The sequence below is a fragment of the Culex quinquefasciatus genome, chromosome 2 (genome assembly GCF_015732765.1).
Source record: "Culex quinquefasciatus strain JHB chromosome 2, VPISU_Cqui_1.0_pri_paternal, whole genome shotgun sequence".
In the NCBI taxonomy this organism is placed as follows: Eukaryota; Metazoa; Arthropoda; class Insecta; order Diptera; family Culicidae; genus Culex; species Culex quinquefasciatus.
Window position 1 is genome coordinate 160,227,687 of NC_051862.1, and position 26,864 is coordinate 160,254,550.

General features: G+C 36.1%; 1 protein-coding gene across 10 annotated transcripts in view; it reads right to left on the minus strand.

The window, feature by feature from the left end:
- LOC6042865 (ankyrin-3) overlaps positions 1-26,864 on the minus strand; it is a 171,190-nt gene that overhangs the window by 27,109 nt on the left and 117,217 nt on the right. For 7 of the 10 annotated variants that reach the window (XM_038254880.1, XM_038254883.1, XM_038254881.1 and 4 more), the window contains 4 exons: positions 25,402-25,518; positions 15,011-15,266; positions 3,516-3,740; positions 1,761-3,457 (listed from right to left, as the gene is read on the minus strand). In XM_038254880.1, the coding sequence (XP_038110808.1) occupies positions 1,761-3,457; positions 3,516-3,740; positions 15,011-15,266; positions 25,402-25,518 (2,295 nt within the window). The remainder of the gene's footprint in view (positions 1-1,760; positions 3,458-3,515; positions 3,741-15,010; positions 15,267-25,401; positions 25,519-26,864) is intronic. The other 3 variants (XM_038254884.1, XM_038254886.1, XM_038254885.1) reach the window with 3 other exon arrangements.

Consider the following 26,864-nt stretch of genomic DNA (forward strand, 5'->3'; position numbering starts at 1 on the left):
TTGTATGGACAATTGTCCACGAAGGGGGGGGGGGGGGGGGTTCGAGATTCCCAAAAAAGTGTCCACGTGGTTTATGGATGGTCCCCACCCAAATAATCAAATTTCGTGAAAATTAAAGAGGAATCAGAAAAAATCTGAAATCTCGTTTACTTTTTCAAAAGGTCCTAAGTACATAGGAAACCCATGGCGCATTGGTTAATTTGAAAAAGTTATCTAGAAATGTTCATAAAATGTGACTCTAACACCTAAACTACCAATCTTGAGAAAAGGGGGATTTTAATTGGAAATTCACCCTTTTTCTCGAGCTTGGAAGTTTCAGGTGTTAAAGTTAAAAAAATTTATTGAATCTTGAATAAATCAAGCTTGATTATTTATTTTTATTTTTTTCAAAATATTCTTTTCAAATATTAATGAGAATGAAAATGAACTATCTTTGTGATAACTTGATGCTTTTAAAAATATTTGTTTCAATTTAACTGATTTTTGTTAACATCATTTCCAGTATTCGCAGCATTTACTTCTCAATAATTATTGTAACAATTTAAAGTTAATTAAATCTAATGAAATTTTCCTAAAAAGTCTTAGTGGATGAAATATTTATCATGTTGTTGTTTCAATGAATTGATTTGAGAAAATTGATAAATTTCACGGGATTTCACGGAAAGATTCAAATTTCACGAATATCACACTGTCCGCGAAATCGTGAAAATTCACTAACCCTAAACATTACCAAAGAGTTAAAATAATTTGTTTTTAAAGCCGATTTGAAATGCTACGCTTACATATGAAATTTCAAAATGAAATTTATTTGAAACATTCGGAAAATTTAATTAAGATTTCATTTTATAACATTGAAAATTGGGTAATAGTTGCCAAATTGAGAAATGCAGCTTATTTTGAAAACACTGATCTTTGTATCGTTTGTAATTTTGTATGATTCAAAAAATAGTTTTTGTATTTTTAGAACACATTTTCAATATTTGTGAAAAGTCATTATTATTACTGTGGCTCTTAAGATGCCTTTTTTTGTTTCCACCAAAGGCACCAATTTTTTTTTTCGGTAGCTAAAAACACATTTCACAAAAAAGTGTTCACGTGGTTTATGGATGGTCCCGTACTATTTTGGAGTTTGACACTTACAGTCATGCCTCGGTTTAGCACCACACATGGGGGATGCAAAACCGAAACGTGCATAACTAAAGCACAGAGCTTATGGGATTTTTGTTACAAAATGGGTATTGAAATGATCGGGAATTTTTCATACTTTTCGATGGAAATATTTTTTAATTCTCACAAAACTTCGTACTTTTGAAAAAAATATTAAATGATTCAGTTTTTACGATACGGGTATGAAATGATCGTTTATTTGTTAGGACGAGATTGTCATTCTATCCTTTTAATTTGTTAATTGTTTATTGTTACACCCCCACGACCTGCAACTCGACCACCCTGCGGATGTCGTCCGGGGGTTGTTAAACTTTTGAAAGTTATAATACATATTTTTTGAGAGTACTCAAAATGTTGTGATATAACATTCGAAATGCATCAAAAAAATCTCGATCCATGTGCTTAGGCCTTGCTTGACCGAAGTAGCTGATCTAATTTTAACCGGAGCAGTGCAATACCAGGGCATGACTGTACCTAGACGGCAAATAATATTCAAGCAGGGAAACACAGCCGTATCCAACTCGTTGCAGAATTTTGTTTTTCAGTGCTCGTCATTAAATACTCATGTAAAATGAATTTCCCGCTACACTTACCTTCAAACGACTCCTTCGCATTGCACTCCACCCCGTTGATCTTGACCGGGTCGACCTCGTCGATGCCGTTCGTCGAGCCGAGCTGCTGCTTGGCCAGCTTCTTCTCGCGCTCGTCCGTCACCAGCTCCAGGTTGGTGATGGACTTGCTCACAATGTCCGGCCGGTCAATCTTGATGAGCGCCTGCTCGAGCACGTTCCCGGTGGCGTCCTTGCCGGCCTGCCGCAGCCACAGCCGCAGCATCACGATCGACTGCTGCGCCTCGTCGTTCGGGTACTCGTGCTTGATGAGGTCCACGTCGCTGGGGGAGATTTGGAGCTCTTCGGCGAGCAGAACCCAGTCGGGTCCAAGCAGGTTGCAGATGTCGGTGATTTTGATGTCGGCCTTGTGGATTTCGTTCGGGGTGTCGCCGTTTTGGAAGGTAAAGTTGAGGGTTTTGCTGCGGTTGGCGGCGTTCACGATGGCCTGCTGGTCGTAGTTGAGCACCTCGGTGGAGCTCTGGTCGAACTCGGAGGCGGTTTCCATTTCGTCACCGCCGAGGCCGTACTTTTCTGGGGGCAGTGTGAAGTTGAGGGTGCAGAGCGGGGTCGAGGATGGTTCACCCTTGGCGACCTTGGGTTCGTTCATGAACGAGATGCGACCGAGCAGGTCGTCCAGGTTGTTCTTGATCTTGACGGGGAAGGTGAGGCGGTTCTCCTTGAACGCGTTGAACGAGATTGAGAGTTGTTCGCCGCTCTTGAGGACGGGGATGATGTTGCCGGCGAATTCCAGGTAGATGACGCGACCTTCGCACACTTCAATGTCGCGGGATTTGGCGATTTCGGTAAAATGTTCCTGCTGTTCGAGGGTTTTGTCCTCCTTGTCGTCGGTCATACAGAACACGCTCAGCTTGGCTTCGGTTTGGTCGACCCGCTTGGCAAACACGACAAACTTGACCATGAACGGGACGTGCGACATGTACGAGTACAGTTCGGTGGCCATTTTGGTGGCTTCGTTGATGTTGCGGCAGTCCATCAGCCAGAAGCGGGCCGACACGGTCGTTGTGAATGAAACGCAATCGTTGACAAAGGTCAACGGAGTCGATCCGGTGACGTCCTCCCAGACGGCCTTGTTCTGCCCTCCGGTGATCGAGCAGAGCAGTCGCAGCGTCGGGGCGTTGCCCGAGTACTGGTTGATCATGCCCGAGTTGTACGCCTTCGGAGCCGGCATGCTCAGGGTGATTGCCTTGTGGAACTTGCGGCGACGTGGCTCGACGGTGACCACCGGAGAAACGGCCACACTTCGACCCAGCAGAGAGGCCGTCATGTTCATGTCGATCGGTTGAGCCTGCAGTCCAACGCGAATCTTCTTCGTGAGTGCGTTCTGGGGGAAGATGGCCTGCACCAGTGGGACGGCCGTTGCCGACACGGTACCTCCTTCCGGCCCGATGGCGTGCACTTCCTGCCTGATGCGGGACACAATCGCAAAGTAGTGCGGGAAATCGTTCGTCAAGATGCGCGTAATGCGGTTCGTGTGCAAATCTTCCAAAAAGTTCAGCGTGTCTCCCTTGAACGTTTCGTTCAGCACGTCGTGGATCGCTTCTTCGCTGTCGTACAGCGTGTGCTCCCGCCAGGTCTCCCCGTTGTCCGACCGCAGGATGATGATCTCGCGCTCCTTTTCGCGCAGCGAAGCAAAGTGAGGAACCTCCAGAATAACCGGTCTACAATAAGCAAACCCAAACATTAGTAATAAGCAATTCTACGAGAAAAGAAACTCACCCCAAAAACTTAGCCCCGACCGGGGCCAACTCCAGAATCCGGCTAATGAGCGCCTCACCCTCCATCAGCGGTGGCGCGTTGGTGATCCGGTTCGGTTTCACGTAGCGGCACGTGATGCGCGTCGGTTGGGCGGCCGATCGTGGTGGCACGATCACGCGCACTCCGCTGTGGCGGCAGCCGCGCATGGCGCCACCCCGGGCGTCCACCAGGAACGAAACCAGGAATCTACGACGAGCAACAACAACAACGCGTGGATTAACGTGGGATTAGTGGGAGGCTTTGGCTGGCTAGGTCCGCCTGGCGGAATGGTGGTAGTATATGTTACAGACATGAGATTACAGAGTATGGATGAGCACTACTACGAAATGGAAGAAGAGGTTTTGGGTACAGATGAAATTATTCGGAGATTTAGGTTCTACTAGAAGCGAACGAAGTAAGTGAGTTAAGAGTAGACAGATATAAGAGTTAAACTATTCTCTTTTCACGCAAGAAATCAAATCTAGTCTACTAAAGCAAAACGCGATGAAGTGCAAATTTATAGTCACATTTAAAAAAAATTGAAAGGGTAAATCTCTATTCAATAACTGTTTTTTTATTTTAGGAATTCCTTATTAAAATTTATTTTTTTTTAACACAGGTAACTGTGAAAAAAACGGATTTTTCGTAAACTTTTTTTGCATATATCCAAAAAACCCAATTACTATGTAAGGAAGGAGCCCAAATTCTTAGAATTAAGGAATTTGGTTCTTTTTTTCAATTCTGTGTAGATCTTTTCATTTAAATGTGTTAATCAATTTTTAACTTTTTCAGTTAAGCCCATTGGAAAAAGTGTTCGAAAATGTGTCTAAAAAGAAATTCCATTGTTAAATGAAATATCAAATTGGCAATCGAAAACAACTCCACTTTTTAAAAGTGAAGATCATCCCTGATACTTTTGGCCCTGATACTCTTATGATTCCTTCTTTAAAAATGTAATCAAAATTTATAATTAGGTCTTACATTCTAAAAATAAATTGAAAAATATGGAAAATGGCTTCTTTTGACACTGGGAATGCAAGGAAAATGTGCAGTCAATATCAATAAGTAAAAAAAGCATTTTTTCGAATTTTTCAGCACTTGCTTTTGAGTAAAAATATATTAATATGAATCATAATGAATTTGATAGGGGTGTATTTCTATACGTTTTGGCGATAATTTTACCAAAACTTTGTCAAATAATCAGTAATGGAAAAAAATTAACCTTAACTTAAATGGAAGATCCATTAATAAACTTTTTATTTCATGAAATAGTTAAGTGGTTTCGATAACTGTTATATTTTTGATGATATTGGAGTATTTAGAGGTAAGCAGAAACTAATTAAGACCAAATTCATTCCGAACCCCGGACGTACAAGTCTTTAAGGGCATCGGTTATCGGATCTATTTAAGTGCTAAAAAGATCAACTTTTTAGCACTGGTATCAAAAAGTAATACTTAATCGATAAAATTATCATCGGAACGATAACGATAATCTATCGTTATCATTATTTCGATAATCCTATCGGCGATGATAATCGTATCGCCGATAATGGACGATAACATTTTTCAAATAATTCTATAATCGATTAATTCAACCATATCATGTTAAATTTTCAATGCATTCACTTAGAATGTATATTTTGAAAATATAGTAAATTTCAAAGTATAAATATGTACTTAAAATTGTTCACAAAACACCGTATTTTTTCGAAAGTTCTCTAATTATCATAATTTGTAATATGGGTATCAAACGAAGCGAAATTTTGTATGTTCTTTTCACTTTTTAATTTTTTTGCCTTCCTCACTGAGGTAAGGCTATAATCCTGCTCTGAAAATGAACTTTTTATTAAAAGCTCTTAGACCCACCTTCATGTATACATATCGACTCAGAATCGAAAACTGAACAAATGTCTGTGTGTGTGTATGTGTGTGTGTATGTGTGTTTGTGTATGTGTGTGTGTATGTGTGTGTGTATGTGTGTGTGTATGTGTGTGTATGTATGTATGTGACCAAAATTCTCACTGAGTTTTCTCAGCATTGGCTGAACCGATTTTGATCGAACCAGTTGCATTCGACTTAGTTTAAGGTCCCATACATCGCTATTGAATTGTTTGAAGTTTCGATAAGTAGTTCAAAAGTTATGTATAAAAATGTGTTTTCGCAAATATCCGGATCTCAATTATATGCATGTAAACTATGTCCGGATCCATCATCCGACCCATCGTTGGTTAGGCAATTGAAAGGCCTTTCCAAAGAGTCCAAAACATTGAAGATCTGGCAACCCTGTCTCGAGTTATGACCACTTAAGTGATATGTATGTACTTTTTTGAAGCCGGATCTCACATAAATGTATGTAAACTATGTCCGGATCCATCATCCGACCCATCGTTGGTTAGACAATTGAAAGGCCTTTCCAAAGAGTCCAAAACATTGAAGATCTGGCAACCCTGTCTCGAGTTATGACCACTTAAGTGATATTTATGTACTTTCTAACAAGTCCAAAACTTTGAAGAACTGCCAACCCTGTATCGAGTTATTACCAATGCTTGAAAAGGGATCTATCACTGAACGAGACTGCTCGATATTCGATAGAACTTTCTGTCAGCGATCATTTCCCGAAACGATATTTGATCGCTGACACACAACGCCTATCATGACCGTCGTTGCTTGGCGACGGTCAGTGAACGTAAACACGAAGACAAAACGAACGAAAAATGCCTCAAGCTCAAGCAGCCGCCCGAACGAGACAACGTGCTCTTTCTCTTTCTCTCGTTTTTGTCTCTCTCTTCCTAATGTATGCTGCGTGGTGACAGGAGTCATATGATTGCTATCATTGGAGAGATGATCGGAATTTCGGTAGAATGTCAAACGAACGCTCTCCAAGCGATGTTTCTCCTGGAGGGAAGTCAATGATTGTGTGAGTGACTTTGCGTAGCAATCATTCCTTTGTGTGTGAAACGAACGAAAGTAGAATGTAAAAATCAGGTTGTCGTGGTGAAGACGATTGGAGTGTTCTGTCAGCTATCACCAAAAAAGTCGAAATTTCGCAAGCCCTAGTTATTACCATTACCATATTAAGTTATATCTGTGTTTTTTTTCATGGATCTAAAACAAGCTGAAATGTGTGTCCAAACCACTCATATTACCCATTTTTGGTAAAAAGTGAGGAAGGCATCAACCACATAGGTGGATTAGGTTAGTTTTTTTGTAAAATACTTCAATTTTCACAAAATACCTTATTTTTCGAAAATACTCAAATTTTCCAAATTTCCAATATGAAAAAATTAAAATTTTGTATGCTTGTTCAATTTATTAGAGTTTTTTGAAAAATACTAAAATTTTCACAAATTACCGTATTTTTCGAAAATACTCAAATTTTAAAAATATGCAATATGGGCATCAAACGAAGCGAAATCTTGTTTACTTTTTTCACTTGATTAGAGTTTTTTTCGGAAAATACAAAAAAAAATCACAAAATACCGTATTTTTTTTCGAAAATACAGTCCAGACTCGATTATCCGAAGTTTCGGTTATCCGAAGTTCGATTATCCGAAGGTTTGTATGGGACTTCGGATAATCGAATCACGAACAAATTTTTTTTCGTATTTTTCTTTTTCTTGTTTTTAACATAAAATTTGAGTTCAACGACCCCCTTTAAGTCAAATTCGAGTTGTTGATTGCCTTTTAAAAAATAAAATGCATTTTTTCAATATTGCGTCACCGCAATTTTGGCTGCCATCTTGAATATATTTTTTTTTAATAATTTTAGCGTAGTTTAGAGAAATTTTTCCGAGGCCTTCGGATAATCTAGTCTGGACTGTACTTAAATTTTCTAAATTTTCTATATGGGTATGAAATTATGAAGGTTTTTTTTTTCAATTTATTAGAGTTTTTTTTGGAAATTAATAATATTTTCACAAATTACCGTATATTTTCAAAGTATGCAACGTGGGTATCAACCGTAGCGGAATTTAGCATGCTTCATACATGCATTCAAATTGTGTTTTCTATTTTCAAAAAAAGGTATTTTGTGAACAATTTTGAACAATTTACTTTGAAACTTACTACATTTTTAAAAAATATATTCTTCGTGAAAGCATTGAAAATTTAACATGATGTGGTTCATTTAAGTCGATTTTAGAAAGATTTTAAAAATAAGTTATCGTCCATTATCGGCGATAAGATTATCGCCGATAGAATTATCGAAATAACGATAATGATAACGCTAGGACTACCGTTATCGTTATTGAGCCTCAATAATTTTATTGCTGTTTGATACTGATTTGGAACAAAAGTTTCACTGAAAAATCGGTAAACCTCGTTGGATAAATGTACGACCCGTTCTGAAAAAATCTTCTTTTTGTCAATTGTTCCATAAACTGTTATTTGAGATTTCCTTAAATTGAGAAAAATAGTAGAATGGTTTAAAAGCGACAGCGATGTCTAACTACTGAATCATGCTTTTTCTGTAGTACATAGATTAATGTTTTCACTCAACAAGCAGTTGAATTATTTTGCAAAATTATCACACATTTCAATCGATGCAGTTAGTTTCATTCAATAGTTTTACACACATAAACAAAACGGGACAAATTTCAAGTTAGTTAATTTAAGCAACTGAAAAAAAAACAAAAGAAAAACAGAAGAGACAGCCTTCCAGGCTGTGACAATATACCTTTCCCTGCACAGTGGCACAAAGTTTTTCTTTTCGACGTACTGTGCCAGGCCACCGCCGAGGGACGACAGGGACAGGTTGCTACTACGGAATGGTGTTCGGTGCGGTGATTGAGGGGATTGACTTTTTGTTTGCCAAGTTGATTCGCGCGAATCAAAGGGATATTGTCGCATTCGAAGGTTAGATTGAGGATTTCAAAAGAAGCAAAATCACATATTTTTGTAAATCAGTGTTGTTTTGAGAATCGTTAAAATTAAGGTGTATTAGTGGCACGCGCATTTTCACGAAACGTAAAAGAAATAGAAAAGCCGAAAGTCGTAAAAGGAAGAAAAAGGGAGAGAGATATTTTAAGCGCACGTTACGGTTTGTTCCGGGGTTTAGTTTTTATTTCGTGACAGGATTTTTCAAATATTTAGAATGCAAGAAAAGGGAAATTGATAAGTTTTTCAGCGGCAGAGATTTATTTAGTTTAAAAAGATTTGTTGGCAAGAGGGACGCATTTTGGATCGAGCGGTGATGGGAGGAAAAAAATGAAAAGAAGAAAGAAAAAAGGGTTTGTGAGAAAATAACAATAATCAATCAAATTCATTCTAGAAAAATTCACACTATCATCGTTAGTATTGGGATGTTTGCATTTCGTAACGGTTTGCTGCACCCTCGTCGGCGCTTTTGAATGCGTGCTAGCCTCTATAAATTAAGTCGTGTGTTTCGAATGCATGTTTAGTGCTGGTAGAATTAATTGCTATTTCTGTTCCAGTAATTTGGGTGGTGGGTGCGTTTACAGCGCAGGGTTTTTATCGTTGGTAGTAACGATGTTAGCTGGGTGTTGTGTGATAAAATTGCTTTAGTTTACAGATTAATGTCGGGAACGCAATTTAGTATTTTTGTGGAGCAATTTCAACTAAAAACAAATAATACAATTTTTAAAGAATGTGTTAACAATAATGTATATTTAAAAGCCGTAGCAAAGTTTTAAACTTTATTTGGGACCACCCAAAAATCACGTGGACACTGTTTTGAAATCGAATAAACCGAATAACATTTTAAAAGGGCCATACATTCAATATAACGCCAAAAAAATAAAAAAAATTGAAATAACAAGCCATTGTCTTAACATTTGAATGAAAAAAGTGTTTTAAAATGCATTTAACACCTGCTCAGTTGTTTTGCAATCATTGCGACATAAACTTTGAAAAATATTAGCAACGGCCTTACCGGTACAGATTTTTTTTTTATTTTTATGACCAAAAAAGTAAAAAATGAGCAATGACTCTAAAAATGACATTGTTCCAAATTTAAAGTTAACTTTCAAAGTTTTAAATCGAAAGTTATCACAAAATGCTTTATACATTATTAAAATTATGCTACTATCAACAATCGGCAAAATATAAAAAAATAAAAAAAATGTAATATTATAAAAAATACCCAAAATTTAAAATTTCCTGGAATTCTAACAGTGCATTTTTTGATTAAAAATTAACATTATCAGATGTATGTTAAATAGTACACTCGAACCCCGATGGTTTGACATCTTCTGTTGTGAAACGAACGGTGTTACTTTTTAGTTTGACACGGGGTTCACCCACACTACCAAACGTTTGTTTTGATAGTGCGCGTGAGCGCCGTGTAAAAAGTGACACTTTATAGCAGGGGTGCCCAACCTTTTGACCCTGTGGGCCTGATTTTTCTGATGCAGTGGCGGGCTGGAACTAATGTCGGTAAAAGTAAACATTGTTTTCATAAAGTTTATTTTGTTAGGTTGTTTCAAGTAAGGCCGTTGCAAATATTTTTCAAAGTTTATGTCCCCCCCCCCCCTTCAAAATCGGTTCGAAAAATCAGGGGGCAAAAAAATTGTTTTCAAAAAACTTAAAAATTTCAAAGGGAATAGAAGTCTAACCAACTGAAAACAATTAGAAATGCATTTCCTGCGTTTAAAATCATATTTAGCATGTCTGGGATTGATCAACATTATTTTCAATTTTTGTGGAAGTCCAATGTACATCACCGCAAAAAGTTTTTTTTTTCGGCGAAAATAAAAATCTCTTCAATACTTGGATATTTTGAAAACTAATGATTGCAAAATAACTGGGCAGGTGTAAAATGCACTTTAAAACACTTTTTTCATTCAAATATTGAGACCATGGCTTGTTATTTATTTTTCTATTTATTTTTATTTTTTTGCCCATTTTTTAACATAAATAATTGATTCTGGAAAATGATAAGAAATAAATTCAAACATAATGAATTTTTAAATGTGAAATAAAATATTTAACAAAATACAAACAAAACGATAAATAAGTCAAATTTTATGTAAAAAACAAAAATACATAAAATAAGTGTTTTGTTATATCTGAAAATTTGATCTCAAGATAATTTTTCTAATTTTGACACTCAATTTATTCAGTGAGTATTTCATGAACAGCCTTTAGGGCCAGTCATAGAACTATTTTCAAAATGCCATCGCGGGACGGATGAAATGGCCTCAATGTCTAAAAAAGAAAATTGTTAACATTTTGCTCAGCTTTTCATATATTTTGTTTTATAATGAACAAATAAGGACGTTGCAAATATTTTTCAAAGTTTATGTCCCTCGGATCTGACCAAAGCCGAGGGAGGGCAAAACAATAAAAAATATATTTTTTTTTTGTGGGACTGAACATTGGTATTTCATGAAAATTTAAAATGTTTTCAAAGGAGTTCAAACATGCTAAATATGATTGTAAACGTGGGAAAATGCATTTTAAATGGTTTTGAGTGGGTTAGACTTTAATTTTCATTAAAATTTTAAGTTTTTTGAAAAAATATTTTTTTTGCCCCCTGATTTTTCAGACCAACTTTGAAGGGGAGGAGGGGGGGGAGGGGGGGGGGTGACATAAACTTTGCAAAATATTTGCAACGGCCTAAAGCAATTTTTTTTTTGAAAATGTCAACCAGAAAATAGCCTTAACTCGAAGATGATGCAAAAATTCACATTTTAAAATTATTTTTTTCGGGTTAATTTTCGATACTATTTTATCAAAACATCATAACTTGATGAAAAACTAAACGTCTGTCATACCCTATAGCTCAAACAATTGACACTAAATAAATTAAAATGAGAAAAAATGGGCAAAGTTTGTCAAAATCGAGTTTTAATGATAAAAAGATAGTTAAACAAAATGGGTAAATTGTTTTTCCGTGTATTATTTTTTTCTGAATAGCCATAACATAACTACAAAGAAAAAAAAGTTTAATTTTGGAATGTTGAAAATTTGGTTGGTTGGAAATTTTATCTAAAAAATGTGTAAAATTGTAAACCTGATGAAAATTTACCAGTTTCTGATGTAATATTACACATTTTTTTACAGAAAATCTGTCACCATTTCCTGAGGAATATTACTATCATTTTTTTCTGTGTATCAACTTTGCCCAGGAGACTTGCATGGCGAAAGCAAAGAAATGATGCAAAATGGCTTGTTTGGACCTAAGAAATCAATAAACAATGTTTCATCCAAATAAAAAATGACACATTCTCCGGCAATGTACACCTTGGGATGAATTTTTGAAAAGCGTGTATGAGCTATTTGGATATTTTTCCTCGATTCTAGACTACTTGAAGCTTCAAAAATCATGGTTTTCATTAATTGATCATTTGAATATCTTTTTGTACAAGTTGGTTAAGTTATGCATCAATTCGTGATAAAATCATCGTTTTAAAACATTTTTCTAAAAACTACTGGTTTTCAGCGAAATAAAATCCAAAAATTATTCTTTTGATTGCATTTTGTAGGTTTTGAGATGTACTAAACGGAAATGTAATGGATTTGCAGTTTATCTTAAGTTAAGCATTTTTTCAAACTAGTGTAAGTTTACCATTTTATTGCGTTGCAACGTCACGAAAAAGGGACAGTTGTTTATGCCAACAGAAAACTAAACATTCAATCATTTTGATATTTTGGATGCTCTTTGTACTTGGAAAGAGCTTTCAAATGCAACCTAGAGCGACTAAATTGGTTGTCTAGATCCAAAATTACAACAGGTTTAAGTTTGCGTTGCAACGTCACGAAATTTTAAATCATATTAGTCACATGGCAAACAAGGTGTATGCGTAGTTGGTTTTTGAAAATTAAAGGATACTAAATATTATATATTTTTTATATAATGTTTCCGAGCATATTTACAGAAGTATTGTACATGGGTCATTCACAAATTCCGTTACTTAAGTTTGTATGCAACTCGAATAAAAGTAGGTATTTTATGAAACTTGTTGAACAAATCAGAATAGACCGATAGACCAGGGGTAAAAAATCTAAAACTTTCTTAAAGTAATCACGTGGTAACTGAATGGCCCCTTTATGATAGACTGATTTACGTGAAAGTTCATTCTAATACAACGCAACGATTTTTTAATCCCACACCCTTACTTAGGCCAAATTACAGTAAAATTCACTAAACAATAAAAATCACGTGATTCGACTGTTTTTTTACAAACTTTTGTCACTTTGTTGTTGGACGAACCCTTACCTAGATAAGTTGTATGCATCGTTTAGTTGTTCGCAATTAAATATGTTGCGCAGGTAAACAGTTTTATTATTTCCTCAAATTTTATTTAAAATGCACAAAAGTCAACAAAACAAGTTACGTTGTTTGCAAATCACCCCTTAGGGGCCATCAACAAACGATATGGGCACTTTATGCATAAATTTCAGCCTTCCTGAAAACTTGAAGCTCCTCCTCTCTTCTAAAACTTCCACGTGTTTTGTAAATTGCTCAAAACCATTAAAATATTAAGGGAGCATTCTTGCATTACGTAACAAAACATTTATATTTTTAGACCCTCTCTACCCCCTGGTAATACATTTCCGATACATTTTTTTGTATAAATCTTGGACCTCCCCCCCTTGATATTACCCCGTTACGTAATGCATGGACGTCCCATTACATGGATAGAGGAGGGGAGAGGGGGGAGGGGTCCTTCGTGATAATGGAATAATACAAATATTTATTTTTACTTTGAAACGCATTGGAAAACTGCGTAAATTGTACTGCTACTGTGAAAGCGGTATATGGGGAGGGGGGAGGGGGTCTAACATGGGTGGGCCAATCAATTCACATGTCCTTGTAGTGTCTATTAATGTCTTATAATAAAATCTTAACCTACAGTTGATCAAACTAACAAAAACTATGATTTATTTTGAAACTAAAATTTCGTGACGTTGCAACGCAACGAAAACCCTGTTTTCAAAAACAGAGCGTTGCAACGTCACGAAATGTAAGTGGTCTTTAAAAATCGAGGTTTGATTTTTTCGAAAAACTAATGATTGCATTCGATTTGTTGGTCAATTTTACATTAAAAATGGAAGAAGAACTCAAAATTTGCCGTTTAACAGAGCAGAGTTAATGGCAAAACATAAATTGGGTCAGGATTGAGAAAAAGTCACGCGTTGCAACGTCACGCTACATATTCCCCTCTCAAAAATAGAATATTTGCCTAAAATAATGTTTCAGCACTGCTTCTTATTGGAAATTTAATGCCCTTTCCGAATCTGTAATAACATATGTACCTTTTTTATGTATTTTTTGAGTTACAGCCGAAATACTGAAAAAAGAAAAGTCAAAGCGTTGCAACGTCACGGCGGAATGTGTCAAATACATTTTTTTAAATCTCTAGTTGAAATATGGCAATCGATAGTAAAAAAAATAGTATGAACTGTCTGGAAATCACCTTGATTGCCTCTCACCCAGTCGGCCTGGGTTCGATCCCAGAAGGTCCCGGTGGCAAATTTTGAGACGAGATTTGTCTGATCACGCCTTCCGTCGGATGGGGAAGTAAATGTTGGCCCCGGTCTAACCTAGAGGTTAGGTCGATAGCTCAGTCCAGGTGTAGGAGTCGTCTCCTGGGTCCTGTCCTGGTGGAGTCGCTGGTAGGCAGTTGGACTCACAATCCAAAGGTCGTCAGTTTGAATCCCGGGGTGGATGGAAGCTTAGGTGTAAAAAGAGGTTTGCAATTGCCTCAACAATCAAGCCTTCGGACACCTAGTTTCGAGTAGGAATCCCGTAATCGGGAACGCCAAGGCAATGCTGTAGAGCGAATGATTTGATTTTTTTTTGTCTGGAAATCACGCAATGTTGATAGCAAATTGTGATTATAACTTGCATCATATTTTTGCTTCTTATTAAATTTAACTGACTTGTTTTTTTTCCCTAAATATTTCCAAAGGACAAAATTTCTCTAAATTAAAATTAGGAATAAAATACAAGAAAATTAATTGCTTAACATGCAACCAAAGTGCGGTAAAATTAAATTTTTGTTTTAAGTGAAATTATATAATAGAATAATAAGCAAAAAATATTATTCCAACAAGATTATACGACAAAGCAACAGTTAGGGATAGTTATGGCTCGTGATTTCATGATTCATTACACATGTTGTAACACTGTGTCAACAAACACGCACTCTAAATGGACTCATTATAGTTTACCGGATCAATAGTGTCCTTCTATTGGTATTTGGGTGTGGGGTGGATGTGATTATGTTCAAAGTGGTAGTAATTATGAGTGGGGGGTGATATTATGATTTGCGTATGGCACATACACACACAAGAAGAACAAGAACGACGAGAGTGGGTAGGAGTAAAAAGGGGGAGAGGGGAAAAAAAGAGAAACAAACAAGAGCCTAAGTAAATGGTGAGCTGTACACTTGCTTTTTTTTGCTTGACGAGCGCGCGCGCGTACGCACGATTCATGATGACGAGTAGTGAGTAGTGGCGGTGATTTTGTGAATGAATGATTGCACACACACACGGCAAAAAATCCAACTTACCCGACGTGAATCGGTTTCCGCGTGATGTGCACGTTGTCGGTCACGGTAATGTCCAGTGGGTTTGGGGTCGATTCCCGCGGGGCACTTCCCATCGTGTGATACTTTTCCGCGCTCGAGATGATCTTCTCGAGGTACTTTTCGTCCTTCATCGGGTCGATGCTCATGTTGGTGATGTTGGTGTCGTCAAACTGCTTGTTCTCGTCGCTGGTCATGTAGTTGTACTGCTGCTGATCGGACATGATCGGATCTTCGCCTGCTGGTGACCGGCGTTTTTTTATATTTTTGTTGATTTTCCGAGTGCGCGGGGGAGGTACCGAGAAATGGAGAGAAACAGAAAGTAGATGGAAAAATGTGAATAAGTGAACACTTCCTTTTGCTGGTTGGCACCGCTGCTGCTGCTGAATATGTACACACTTATGATTGGTTGGAATTTATTGGAATGAGCGAGAGAGCGAGATATAGAGTAACAGTGAGAGTGACGAGCACAAGCAACGAGTAGAGAAGAAAAAATCAATTACTTAACTAGCATCTACTTTAGCGCACTAGTGCAAGCGACTTACGGCGGTAGTCCGGTTGATCTAGATTCTTACAATGTCTGAATGAATTATGTTTGTCATCAACACAAAAAACAAAGACTTCCCCAAAACACTTGAGAATCAAATAGCACTACCTAAAACCATTGAATGAAAATGGCACTACCTCGACGACTAAACGAGCCCCAAGATTAATAGGTTCGTCGACCAAGAATGTGTGTGTCTGTCGCACAGGTCGATGAGCGCGAGTGCGCGCTCTGCCGCAGTTTTTTGGAGATCTAGGTCTACTGCGCGACGACTTTGGTGGGACGACGACTACTAGCTACTACTACCAGATGGTACGCGACCAGATCGACCATAGTTGGCGGCTCGATGCGAAAACTTGAACTGCCGCTGCATCGCCGACTGTCACGACGTGCTCTACATTGGTAGCCCGTACTCTTCGGTCTGGTCTGTGATGGTGAAGATCGGCGCACTGTGTCACTAGTGTGAAACACACAGACGATCGGCGGCGAGACCCTTGACTTGGAAGTTAGTTTGAGAAAGAGATTAAAAACTCCTTTTACAATACTCCACCAAAACCGCAAATAGATTTTATTTACATTTTTTGAATGGGCTCAAATTTTTTGGATTTCTTTCCTATGACCAGGGATGGAATAATCGCAAAAAATCAATTTCGCTTGCGAACTTACTTCACCCGCGGAAGAGAGAGGGGGCAAATCACGCAAAAGAAAATCGCTCTCGAAATACTCAAAGAAAATCAATCTGCTGATGATTTTTTTAAATTTCCTTGTCAGCACAACTTAATAATATTTATTTCACTTTGTTTACAAACATTGCCCAACTACAAAATGTGACAGGTCATTTTTCGACGTGTGGCGTTACACTTGCAAGTGAAGTAGTGAAAAAGATGTTCCACCAAATAATCAAGACTATGATTTTTTTAGACTCTTTTTGCAGATCTTTCGTGCGCGAGAGAGGAGAGTCATGCTCACTTTGGAATTTTTCTCTTGTTGAACGTACAAAGATTTTCTTTTGATGATGATTATACCATCGCTGCCTATGACCAAAGAAGCCATTTTGTATCATTGGTTCACCCATACAAGTCTCCATACAATTTTGGCAGCTGTCGTAAATATTCGAAAATCTATATCTTTTAGAGGAACTTTCTGATCGATTTGGTGTCTTCGGCAAAGTTGTAGGTATTTTTTTAGGTCTTTTCAGATATTCTCGATTTTTGAGTTAACTTTTTTTTTCACAAAAAAAAAACAATTTCTCAAAATCCACAAATTTTACTTTTTAAAATTCATTAATATGTTTTAGGGACAAATAATCGCAACTTTAGAGCCATTGAATGAAAAGTATGGACAACAATTTTACCGCTAAGTTACGATATTTTCAAAATAGAATTTTACTCGAAAAAAAAAATGTTTTTATGTTTTAGCTTTTAATGTAAAACCAAATTTGCAATCAAGAAATACCTTAAAGATTTATTGAAAAAGTGCATCAATTTCATGATATAGCCACTTAAAGTTCAATTTTGACTGAAAAAATATTTTTTTATTTTATTTATGAAAAAGTGTCTATAATTGTTTTTTTGCCCATGATTTTTTTTTTTCAAAAGGTCGAGACAATTTTCAACCAAATTGCCTAAGAAGTATTTTAGATTGGACTTCTGGTTGCTGAAATACAGCGATTAAAAGAAGAAAAAAAACAAGAAAATTTAAGTTTTTTGGTCTCACACAAACAGAATTTAATTTTCTAGTTACAAAATCATTGAAACTTTTTTTTTCAATGTTAACGATATAACATTTGTGAAAAAAAATTAACATTTCAAAAAGGGTAATTCAGCGACTTTGCCGAAGACATTAAACCGATCAGAAAATTCCTTCAACAGATACAGATTTTGAAAAAAGGATAAAAAAATGACTTCTAAAATATTTTGAAAGTTTTTCCATTTAAAAAAACTGTTGAATTATGTTATTCTTGATTTTGGTAGAAAACCGTGAGTTTTTTTTCCTTTTTTCGAAGATGAGCAGTTCTTCAAAATATGTTTCGTCTTATTTTTTTAAATGAACTATTTTTGATGGTTGGAATATTTTAGCAACTTTTTTCATTAATCAAAAACATAACTAGTTAAAAAAAAAATGAATGTCCTTTTTATAATTTTTTCAATCTACCCTTGATGATTGTAATAGTTACATAAAAAACTAACTTTTAAAGTATTTAATTTATATTTTTTAATAAATACTTGAACTTTAAAAAAAACTCATTTTTTTTATGAAAATAGACTGAATAAATAAAAAAATCGAATGTTTTTGTTCATTTTGAAATTTATAGTCTCCGTTTATCAATATTTTAATCCCAGATTCAAAACCATTTTTATTTGTTTTTCATTGTTTTATTTATTTTTTGTTGTGAATACTAATTTAACTTAAATCTGGAGTACTGCCACAGTTGGCAGTGGTTTTTGTTTTCAGAAGCTTTTAAAATAAAACTATATATATGCAAAATACGAAAAATATCTGAAAAAATTGTTTTGTAATTTTTCATCGCTTGTTTTGAGATTATGGTTTTATTTACAACCTTTTTACCGTAAAACGGGGTTACTTTGAAAGCCGGGGTGATAAGTTTGAGATTTTTCCGCAAAATGAAGAGTACAAATGAAATATGTATGGGATGATATGGAATCATACTGACCATGATAGAGAAGTGTTCAAATAACTTCCAGAAGAAGTTTTCATAAAATTTTGAAAAGTTTAAATAGTAAGTCAACTATGATAAAGAGAATGTTGTTGGATAGCATTTTTATATTATCAAAGTGTCGTGATTTTCTCAATGAATTTCGAATAGGAAAACGGTATGCATTTTCGGATTTTTTCGACATCTTTCCACCAGGAGAAGGTAAAATAAGTTTGTAAATAATAAATTTTATGTGTTCAAATTTATAGACATTTTCAGTAGAGCAAATTTCATATAAAATGTGAAAACTTTTGATTCGAGGTTCGTATTCAGTTTCAAATGCAACGAATTTCAGGCAAAATTATGATTTTTCAACAGTTTTATCTAAAATTTTCATATGTTTTGTTAAAAAAAGCTTATAAACTTAGTTAACCAAATAAAATATAGATTTTTTTACCTTAAAAACTAAATTAGACATAGAAATAAAATTTGAACACCTTAAATCTAATTTAAACAAGAAAAAAACTATTGCTTTGATATTCACCCCGGAATTCAAAATAAGAATTTTCAACGCAAATAGTTTTAAAGCACTATTGAAATAACATTTTTTTTAAGATAGCGCATGGAGATTTTTTTTCTCTTTAATATGAAAGTGTTAAGGTTAGTTAATATTAATTTATAAATTACATTTTAAATTATTTTTTCGACCAAGGGATAGTCCCATCTCCACGATTCAAGCCACCAGTACAAACGTCCCAAAACACACTCACTGTTGATCGTGTGTCACGAGCAGAGGTTCTAACACACAGTCGAGCTGATCACTACGACAGGCGGCTCCGTTTTGGGCCGCGAAACAGAGACGAAAAAAAATTAAACAAGATGAAAAATAAACGCGCCAACTTTTCGTGACCGTGCGATTTCGGCGTGATTCCTTTGCGCTTCGTGAAAATGGAAGGGGAAAGGGTGGTAATGTCGGATTAAGCTAATGTTTTTTTTGAACATGTAATAAGATTTTTTGAAAATTACATTTGTTTATCTCAATTTTAACAAAAAATTGAAATGACGTGCTCTCCGAGTTTTATTTTCGAACGACTTCATCGACATTTTGTCAGACATTTTTACGAGTTTAGAAAAGATAATGAAAACAAATACCGCGCAACTTAGGCGCACACCGGCAAATTTCGCGCTGCAAAGTCCGAGCGTGTTTGAGCTCATTTCCGGTTCGTCTCAAGCGTCTTCTTCTTGGAATTAGTCTCTCAAAAAGTGACTAGAGTGCAAGTCAGTTAGTCTAAGCTTAGAGTTTGTGTATTTTTCTGCCCCGCTCTGATCTGTCGCCGGTGGCGTCTCCGTGAAGTGTGGCGCTTACGCCATAGGCAAATACAGATGATTGTAGTGTCTAGGCGAAGACCACAGCTGAGACATCAAGCTCTGACACTGACACTGCTGGTTGTTGGTTGTTGGGGTGGAGTACAATCAACGTGCCCATGTGTATGAAACGAACTGGGCGGATTTGATTTATTTACTCATGTGTGCAAAATTTGAGAGTAAAGAGATGGTTTGTTGTTCAAGAAAATTGGCTGAAGGTCACATTGTATTGATCTACATTTTTCGCAAATAATAAATCAAGTCTAATGAGAAATTTCAACGACCCTTGGCATGATGAATCAACTTGAATCAAAGTTCTTTATCAACCAGCAAGTCAAATTACTTGTGACGACATTTGAGCCTGCATGTTGGTACAGCCAAATGATTCAAACGTTTGCAATTCATTAATCATTCACCAAACTGTGTACTTCCAGCTCGTCACAGAAACTAATGACTGCTCAAGTATTAATAATCATTAGTACTATGTGAGGCAACAAATCTCCAGATCTGTTGTGTTCAAAAGAAGTACAAAAATAATTTATTTACATGACGTAAAAAATTAAACATTATAAGGTCTCACCTAAAAAATAGCAACAATTAAAAAAATAGAAAATATTGATATTTTGATTTAAAAAAGTGATCATCCAATGCTGAATGATTTGGAAATTTGACCGCCAAATTCTCTGTTATTCTGAAATTGGCATTGGGAGCAGCATCTAATCAAACTATACTTTCTCATAATTTCGCTGCCGGCCAGCGAGTATTGGTTTGGTCTAAAAACACACGAATGTCTTGTGTGTGTCTTGTTCTACCAAGATTGCATTATAAACATTATTTGGGACTATTTATATTCCTAGCTTACTTTTTCCACGCCTCATAGAACCTTTTGAAAAGCACTTTAGATTTGTAGTAAAAAATCGTCGCTCTTTCAAAGCCAAAAAATAACCTCTCATTCATCAATCATTTCCAAAATTTGAAGATCTGATTTGACAAATACATTTTACAAATACACATTTTGGCTGCGGTCTATCCCGCGTAGTGTATGCCCCTCGTCAAACACCGAGTAAAGCCTTGCTCGTAGAGAGATCGAACTATTCCGTAACTAATGGCCTCCTCCCCAGCAGGTCCTCCCACAGACAGACCGGGCAGTCCGAAGAAGTGGCAATTTTATTTATAGCTTCCGCTTTGCTCGTGTTTGGCGGCACGGGAATGCATTTTTCAAATTATCTCTCAAATTCCTGGCTCCCCTGACACCGCGGAGACCTCTTGCAGCGTCTGCTTGGGTAGGCCCTTAAGATTAGTGGCGACGCGTGAGCGACAGGGCGCAGTAACTGTCAATGCGTGCGTCTATCACGCTTAGTGTAAACCACAGCGAAATGGACTTGGAGATTTCCCCCCTCTTTGCTGATTCGCGACATGACGGAATTCATTAACAAATTGATTTGAGAATGAAGTTGTGATCAGAAATTGAGATTCTAATATTCTCAAAACATGAAAAACAATAATAATATGCAAAATCAACTTACAAAATAAAAGATTGCAATTCAAAAATGTTTTAAATTTCCAGCAAAATTTCCAAATCAGCATCCCGAAATGCAAGTCAGCGCACTCAAACTGGGGACGCGCGCTCATCTTGAATGCTTTTTATTGCCCAGCGAATGCATGTGTGCATCGCTGCTCTCCGTCGGAACGGAAATAAATTCGCACCCGTTTTTGTTAGCATGTATTTAGTAACTTTGATGATTTTGCAACCGGTGTGTGTGGGTACACACAAATTCACAGATTCAATCCAGCTGGTTGCAACGATGTGGAACAAAATCGGCGCGCTCACCCATTTGTTTTGAACTAAAGAGAGAATTTCCATGGTGACATGTAATTATCTTGTCATTTTTTCTCTTGAATAATTGTACAAAGTTGATGTCATTGTAACTGTTACTGTAAAAACTTTTAGTTCTCTACGTTTTGCAAATCGACTCTTGCTTATTTTTTTGTCTTTGAAAGGCAAAAACACTTTCGATATCAATATTTGAATGTAAGGCAAAATTAAAAAAAAATCTTTTCTTTTTTAAGCATTGAATATTTTACGAATAGTTTTTGGGATATCTTCAGCTGAAAATGAGGACTAATACGTGACACTGCGAAAATATTTTTTTTTACAAATTAGCTGCTCCGGTACCAGATTTTGCACCATCCTGAACTCAAGCGCCAAAGAAGAAGGAAGAGAGATAAAAAATTAAATAAAAACATCGCATTTTCCTGTATCCATTTTTCCGAAATGTCTTTATCGATCAGAAAATCCCTCCTCAAGATACAGATTTTCGAATATTCACACGCCAAATTTTATGGAGACTTTTACAAAAAAAAACTAATTTGGCTAAATGGCCTCTTTTACACATAAACAAAATTTCATCCAAATTAAAAAAAACAAAGAAAAGGCAATTTGCGAAAATGTAGCGAAATACTCATTATCCAAGTAATGCAAGTAGCAATCTCAAAATTTCATTTGTAAAACAAGCGTCGTACAGTTGTTTTGCTTTCCTCACATTACTGAGGAAAGGCTATAAAATAACACGAAAAATTAACTTCTTTATTTGACCTCAAATATTTCATTTTTTTCTTCATTTCACTACTTGTTGAACTTGCTCGTTGGATGAAAATGGCAAGAGAAGTCTTCTCCGGAAATGAGCTCTTGCACTGAATTAATTAAATTGATATTTAATATCATCTGCTTGTTGAACTCACCAAATGTTAGCTCGAATGTTGCTGAAAAAAATCTTTTCATACAAAAACGTCTACTTTAAATCGCTAATGACTCGTCAGGGTTAACTCTGATCATTGTGTCGTCTTCGACAAAGTTGTTTGTCATAAAATTTTACACGGTACACCGAAAAACATATCACTAAAAGTTATATTCCCAAAATAAGTATTTTCTAAGATTTTAGAAATTTTTGATATGTTTTAGGGTATTAAAAATATATCTTCTGAACCATACTGCGTAATGTTGCAAAATCTGGGTTAGGAGATATGATTTTTTGAAAAAATGTTTTTTGGAAAATATCTAAAACCTGGCAAAAATATTTTAAAATCACTTTTAAATGCAAAATCGAATTTGCAATAAAAAAGCACTTTATAATTCTATTGATAAAATGTACCGTTTTGATGTTATAGCTACTTTTAGTTAGGTATACATTTTCGGTTTATTTTCAATTTTTTTGAAATGAAAAGCACCCTTGTTTATTTGAAAGGCTGAGAAAATGTCTTACAATTTTCTCTCTGAAACTTTGCATATCGGGCAGTTAGTTCGTGAGATACAGCCTCATAAATAATTCGAATCGATGAAGATGATTTTTTCTAAGTGTCACCTAATTAGCCTGTAATTTTCTACTGACGATATCTCGAAAACTATTGGTCCGATTTTCAAGGTTAAAAAATGAAACTTTTGCGAAATTTTCTGATCTTGTCAATAAAAAGATTTCAAAAAAAAATATAATTATAAGTCCAAAACAATTAAATAAGGAAAATTATTTGTTTTGAAGTCAACGATTTTTTTTTAAGTTAGCAATCCCGGGCAGACGGTAATTACAAAATTAATAATATTTCAATAACAAATCCTGTTAAAATAACAAAAGTGTTATTATTTTATCCTGAACTTCAACTTCAAAAAGAAAAAAATTATAAAAGTTTCTGATAAAATAACAAGATTTGGTATTGAAGTGATATTATATTGAAAATGTTTAATAACACACATTTCAAAAATTCTCCTAAAACAAGATTTGTTATTCGTATGGTATTCTGACTTAGAAATAAAATTACCAAAAAGTCGCACAAATGGAAAAGTTTTTAAGTGTCCATAACACAATCTGTTATTATTTTTTCTTTTGTTAAATATGTTTAGATCTTTGGGATAATTTTGTTCAATTTCGTCAGGGTCATTATGTTGGCCATGAAATGGGGTCCTTAAGTTAAAATTATTCTAAAAAGTTGTAATTTTGAGAGTTGGTTTTTTTTCAATTATTTAATATACCTCCTAAGGGATTTTGCTAAAATTGGCTAGAACTATGGAATAATTTTGACCAATTTAATCATGGTCATTTATTTGACCATGAAATGGAGTCCTTAAGCTTAATTTTTAATTGTATTGTATTCCCTAATGGAATTAATTTATTTATTGAGAATTTTTGAAATGTGAATAACAAAAACTGTTATTATTTTCACAGAGCGAGGAAGTCGGAGCTGACGTTGAAGTTCGAGCTGGAGTGAGACCTCGGAGACGGCATCGGATTCAGCTAATTTTCAGCAACTTTTACTTGGAGTCGGAATCTGTAAAGTCGGGTATTTTTGGTGAGCTGAAGTCCTGCATCCAGAATCGTAGTTGTCTTCAAAGTATGGATTCATAGTCGCTTGAAGGTACCCGGCTCTGCAGCCCTGACTAGTACACTGCCCACCATTGAAAAAACGGCTAATATCCACTTTTGGCAAAAACGAGATATTAGCACCAGGAGGTAGAGGATGTTCCAACGCATCTTCTGGAACTTGAATTTTACTGAAATAGTGTTTAGACTTGGCTGCCGATGCGAAAAACCAAACGGCTAATATGCCACTCTTATGGGAAATTGCCTTGACGGAGATTTTGTGACAAACACTAAAACGCGTTTTTCTCGGAATACTTGATTTGGCATAATAGCCAAATTTTCAATTATGGGCAGTACAGAAGAGTTATGGCAACTGCAGGTTTATTTGCAAATGGCAAATAAACCAAAAAAATAACTTTTTTGTTATGGAGACCTACAAGTTCAATAACATTTTTTGTTATTATGCTGCTCCTCCTCTCCGCACAAAATAACAAATCTTGTCATTCCTTCATGATTCCTTCTGTGTTATACTTTAAGTTATTCTTCGAACAAATCTTTGTTATTGATTTTTGTTATTTTAACAACTAATCCGATCATCCCAATATCATATTTCGATCTTCTCACAATATCAAAAACTGACCTTCCCAAGTTATTTCCGTCTGCTCGGGACGAGATGTTAATTTCTTTTTGTTTGTGCTTCCTGACAGCTTGACTTAAGTTAAACTTGCATGATACTTAAAACTTTTTAACAAACACTTATTTATTGTAAGAGACACGAAATGCTGCGAAACGTGCAAAACATTGAAAATAACGTGATGTTTAATAAATTTACACAAAATGTATGTTTGAAATTCTAAATTAGATGAAAAGCAACTCAAAAAAAAGATTACACTGATACTCCGATCGAATGATGACGGGAAACTAGGCACGAACATTCCCGCGCGCCGGAAAGTAAATATTAGCACAGACGAATAGCGAAAAAAACACACACTATTTTTCTACAAACCGGACCGGTAGATAGTAGGCACTTGCAGTGCGCCAGTGTAGTAAGCGGTGAGGTGACAACAACAAACTGTGATTGAAACCAAACTGAATCAACGATAGAACTGTGTGAACAAGAGAGGTAGGCTGTGTTGCTCAATCAAAACGTGCGAGATGAGTAACGAACAACAGCGAATTTACACATGTCGGGTGACAACATTTGAAAAGGGCGTATTGTTATGATTAAATAGAAAACAATATTTTTAGAAATTTTTCCTTGAATTATTTTTTTAAGTTAGAAATTTTGTTACAATACACCGTTTCAAAATGTTACACTCCATTTCCTCAGTAGCATAATAAAATTACACACCAGTTTGTGAATTGCGAGAAGAAAAAAAAAGAGTCGTGAACAAAAATGTGACGGACGGTGGGGGTGGATGGGTGACGGCACAATTGCTCTCCCTCTATCTGCACTTACGTGTGTAACGCATCTGCGACTGATAGTACTTGATAACACCACTACTGCTGCACGACTGCTGAGTTTGGGCGCTCAGAACGTTCGTGTCGGTCAGCAGATTGCCGTCGTCTGTTCCGCCTGTATATGAGTTTGTATGTGTGTATGGGTGTTTGTGTGAATGTGTGTGAATTGTTTGTGATGTGCGGCGTCGGCGGGGCGTCCACACGTGACGACGCCCGGCGTCGGTGTGTGGTTGTGTTGTGGGAGGTTGGTGGTGGTGGGTGTTTTGCATAAATGTAGGCGTTTTTTGTTTGTGGTCAAGTCGTGGGGATGTCCACGTTTTCCACATGGGAGGGTCGTGTTTTTTTAGTTTGTAACACGATCCCCATAAGTTGGTTACATTTTTTCGTGAGTTTGTGCGAACGTGTGCGCGTTACAGTAACAGTTTTTTGTTGTTGTAAAAATGAATTTGCAATTCACACCAATATTTACACAGTCACACACGAGCGCACGATTTAAGCAGCCAATAAGTTAGTATTGTTATGTTTTTAAGCGTGAAAAAATGAAACAAAACAACAACAAAAAGTAGGAAAAGGTGAAATTCAAGAAGGAGCAAGGGAAATGCATGTCCAACGTAGGGGAAAGAGAAAACAAAACAAAAAAGAGAAAAAAGAAACAGTGTTAATTGCGGTAGGGTTCCAGCTGTTATATTATACATTCTTAGGACTATGATCAACTACTAAGGCGCGCACACACACACGATTAATAATGGCTTATTTTTTCTGTGGTTGGTTTTTGGTTGGGGTGCAGTTCCGATGGCTGTTGAGTTGAGGAAACTTGCTGCATTTTACACACCCACGCACACGCGCCTGTTTGGTTGGCCAACGTGGTTGACAGTTTTATGGGGTTTTTACAGGATAGTACAAGGTGACACAACGAAAATGCTCACCGCCGCTAAATTGGGGCCAGTTAATGGCTTCTTCCGTGTTTTCGTGGTGTGGTGTCATGAGACACCCACAAAGGGGTGGAACATGGTAGAGACTATTTTTGAGGTCGATTGCATTGCTGGTTTATTTTTAGATTTTTAATGCAATTTGTTTGGATTTTTTTACTTATATATACCCACTATAGTACATATTACAATAGATTTATTAAATATTTATTCGATAACACATTGAACGAAATGAAACAAATTCTTCGGTGTCCTGAGAAAACTGTTTTATATTGTTGCCTTAAAAAACCCTTATTGCGGAATCAAGTACTTTGCAAATTAAAAAAAAAACATCAACGTTCATCATTTAATAGAAATGACTTTTACAGTTTTGGAGCTTTGGTGTCTTCGAAAAGTTGTTGCAAATGAAAAGAGGCAACTTTTTGCTTGGTTGAAAATTAGAGCGATTCGCCATTAGGGTGTTTCAGAAAGTCATACATTCCAGGATATATGTTGAGATCTTTTTTCTCTTCTAGAAAGTTTTTGGGAATGC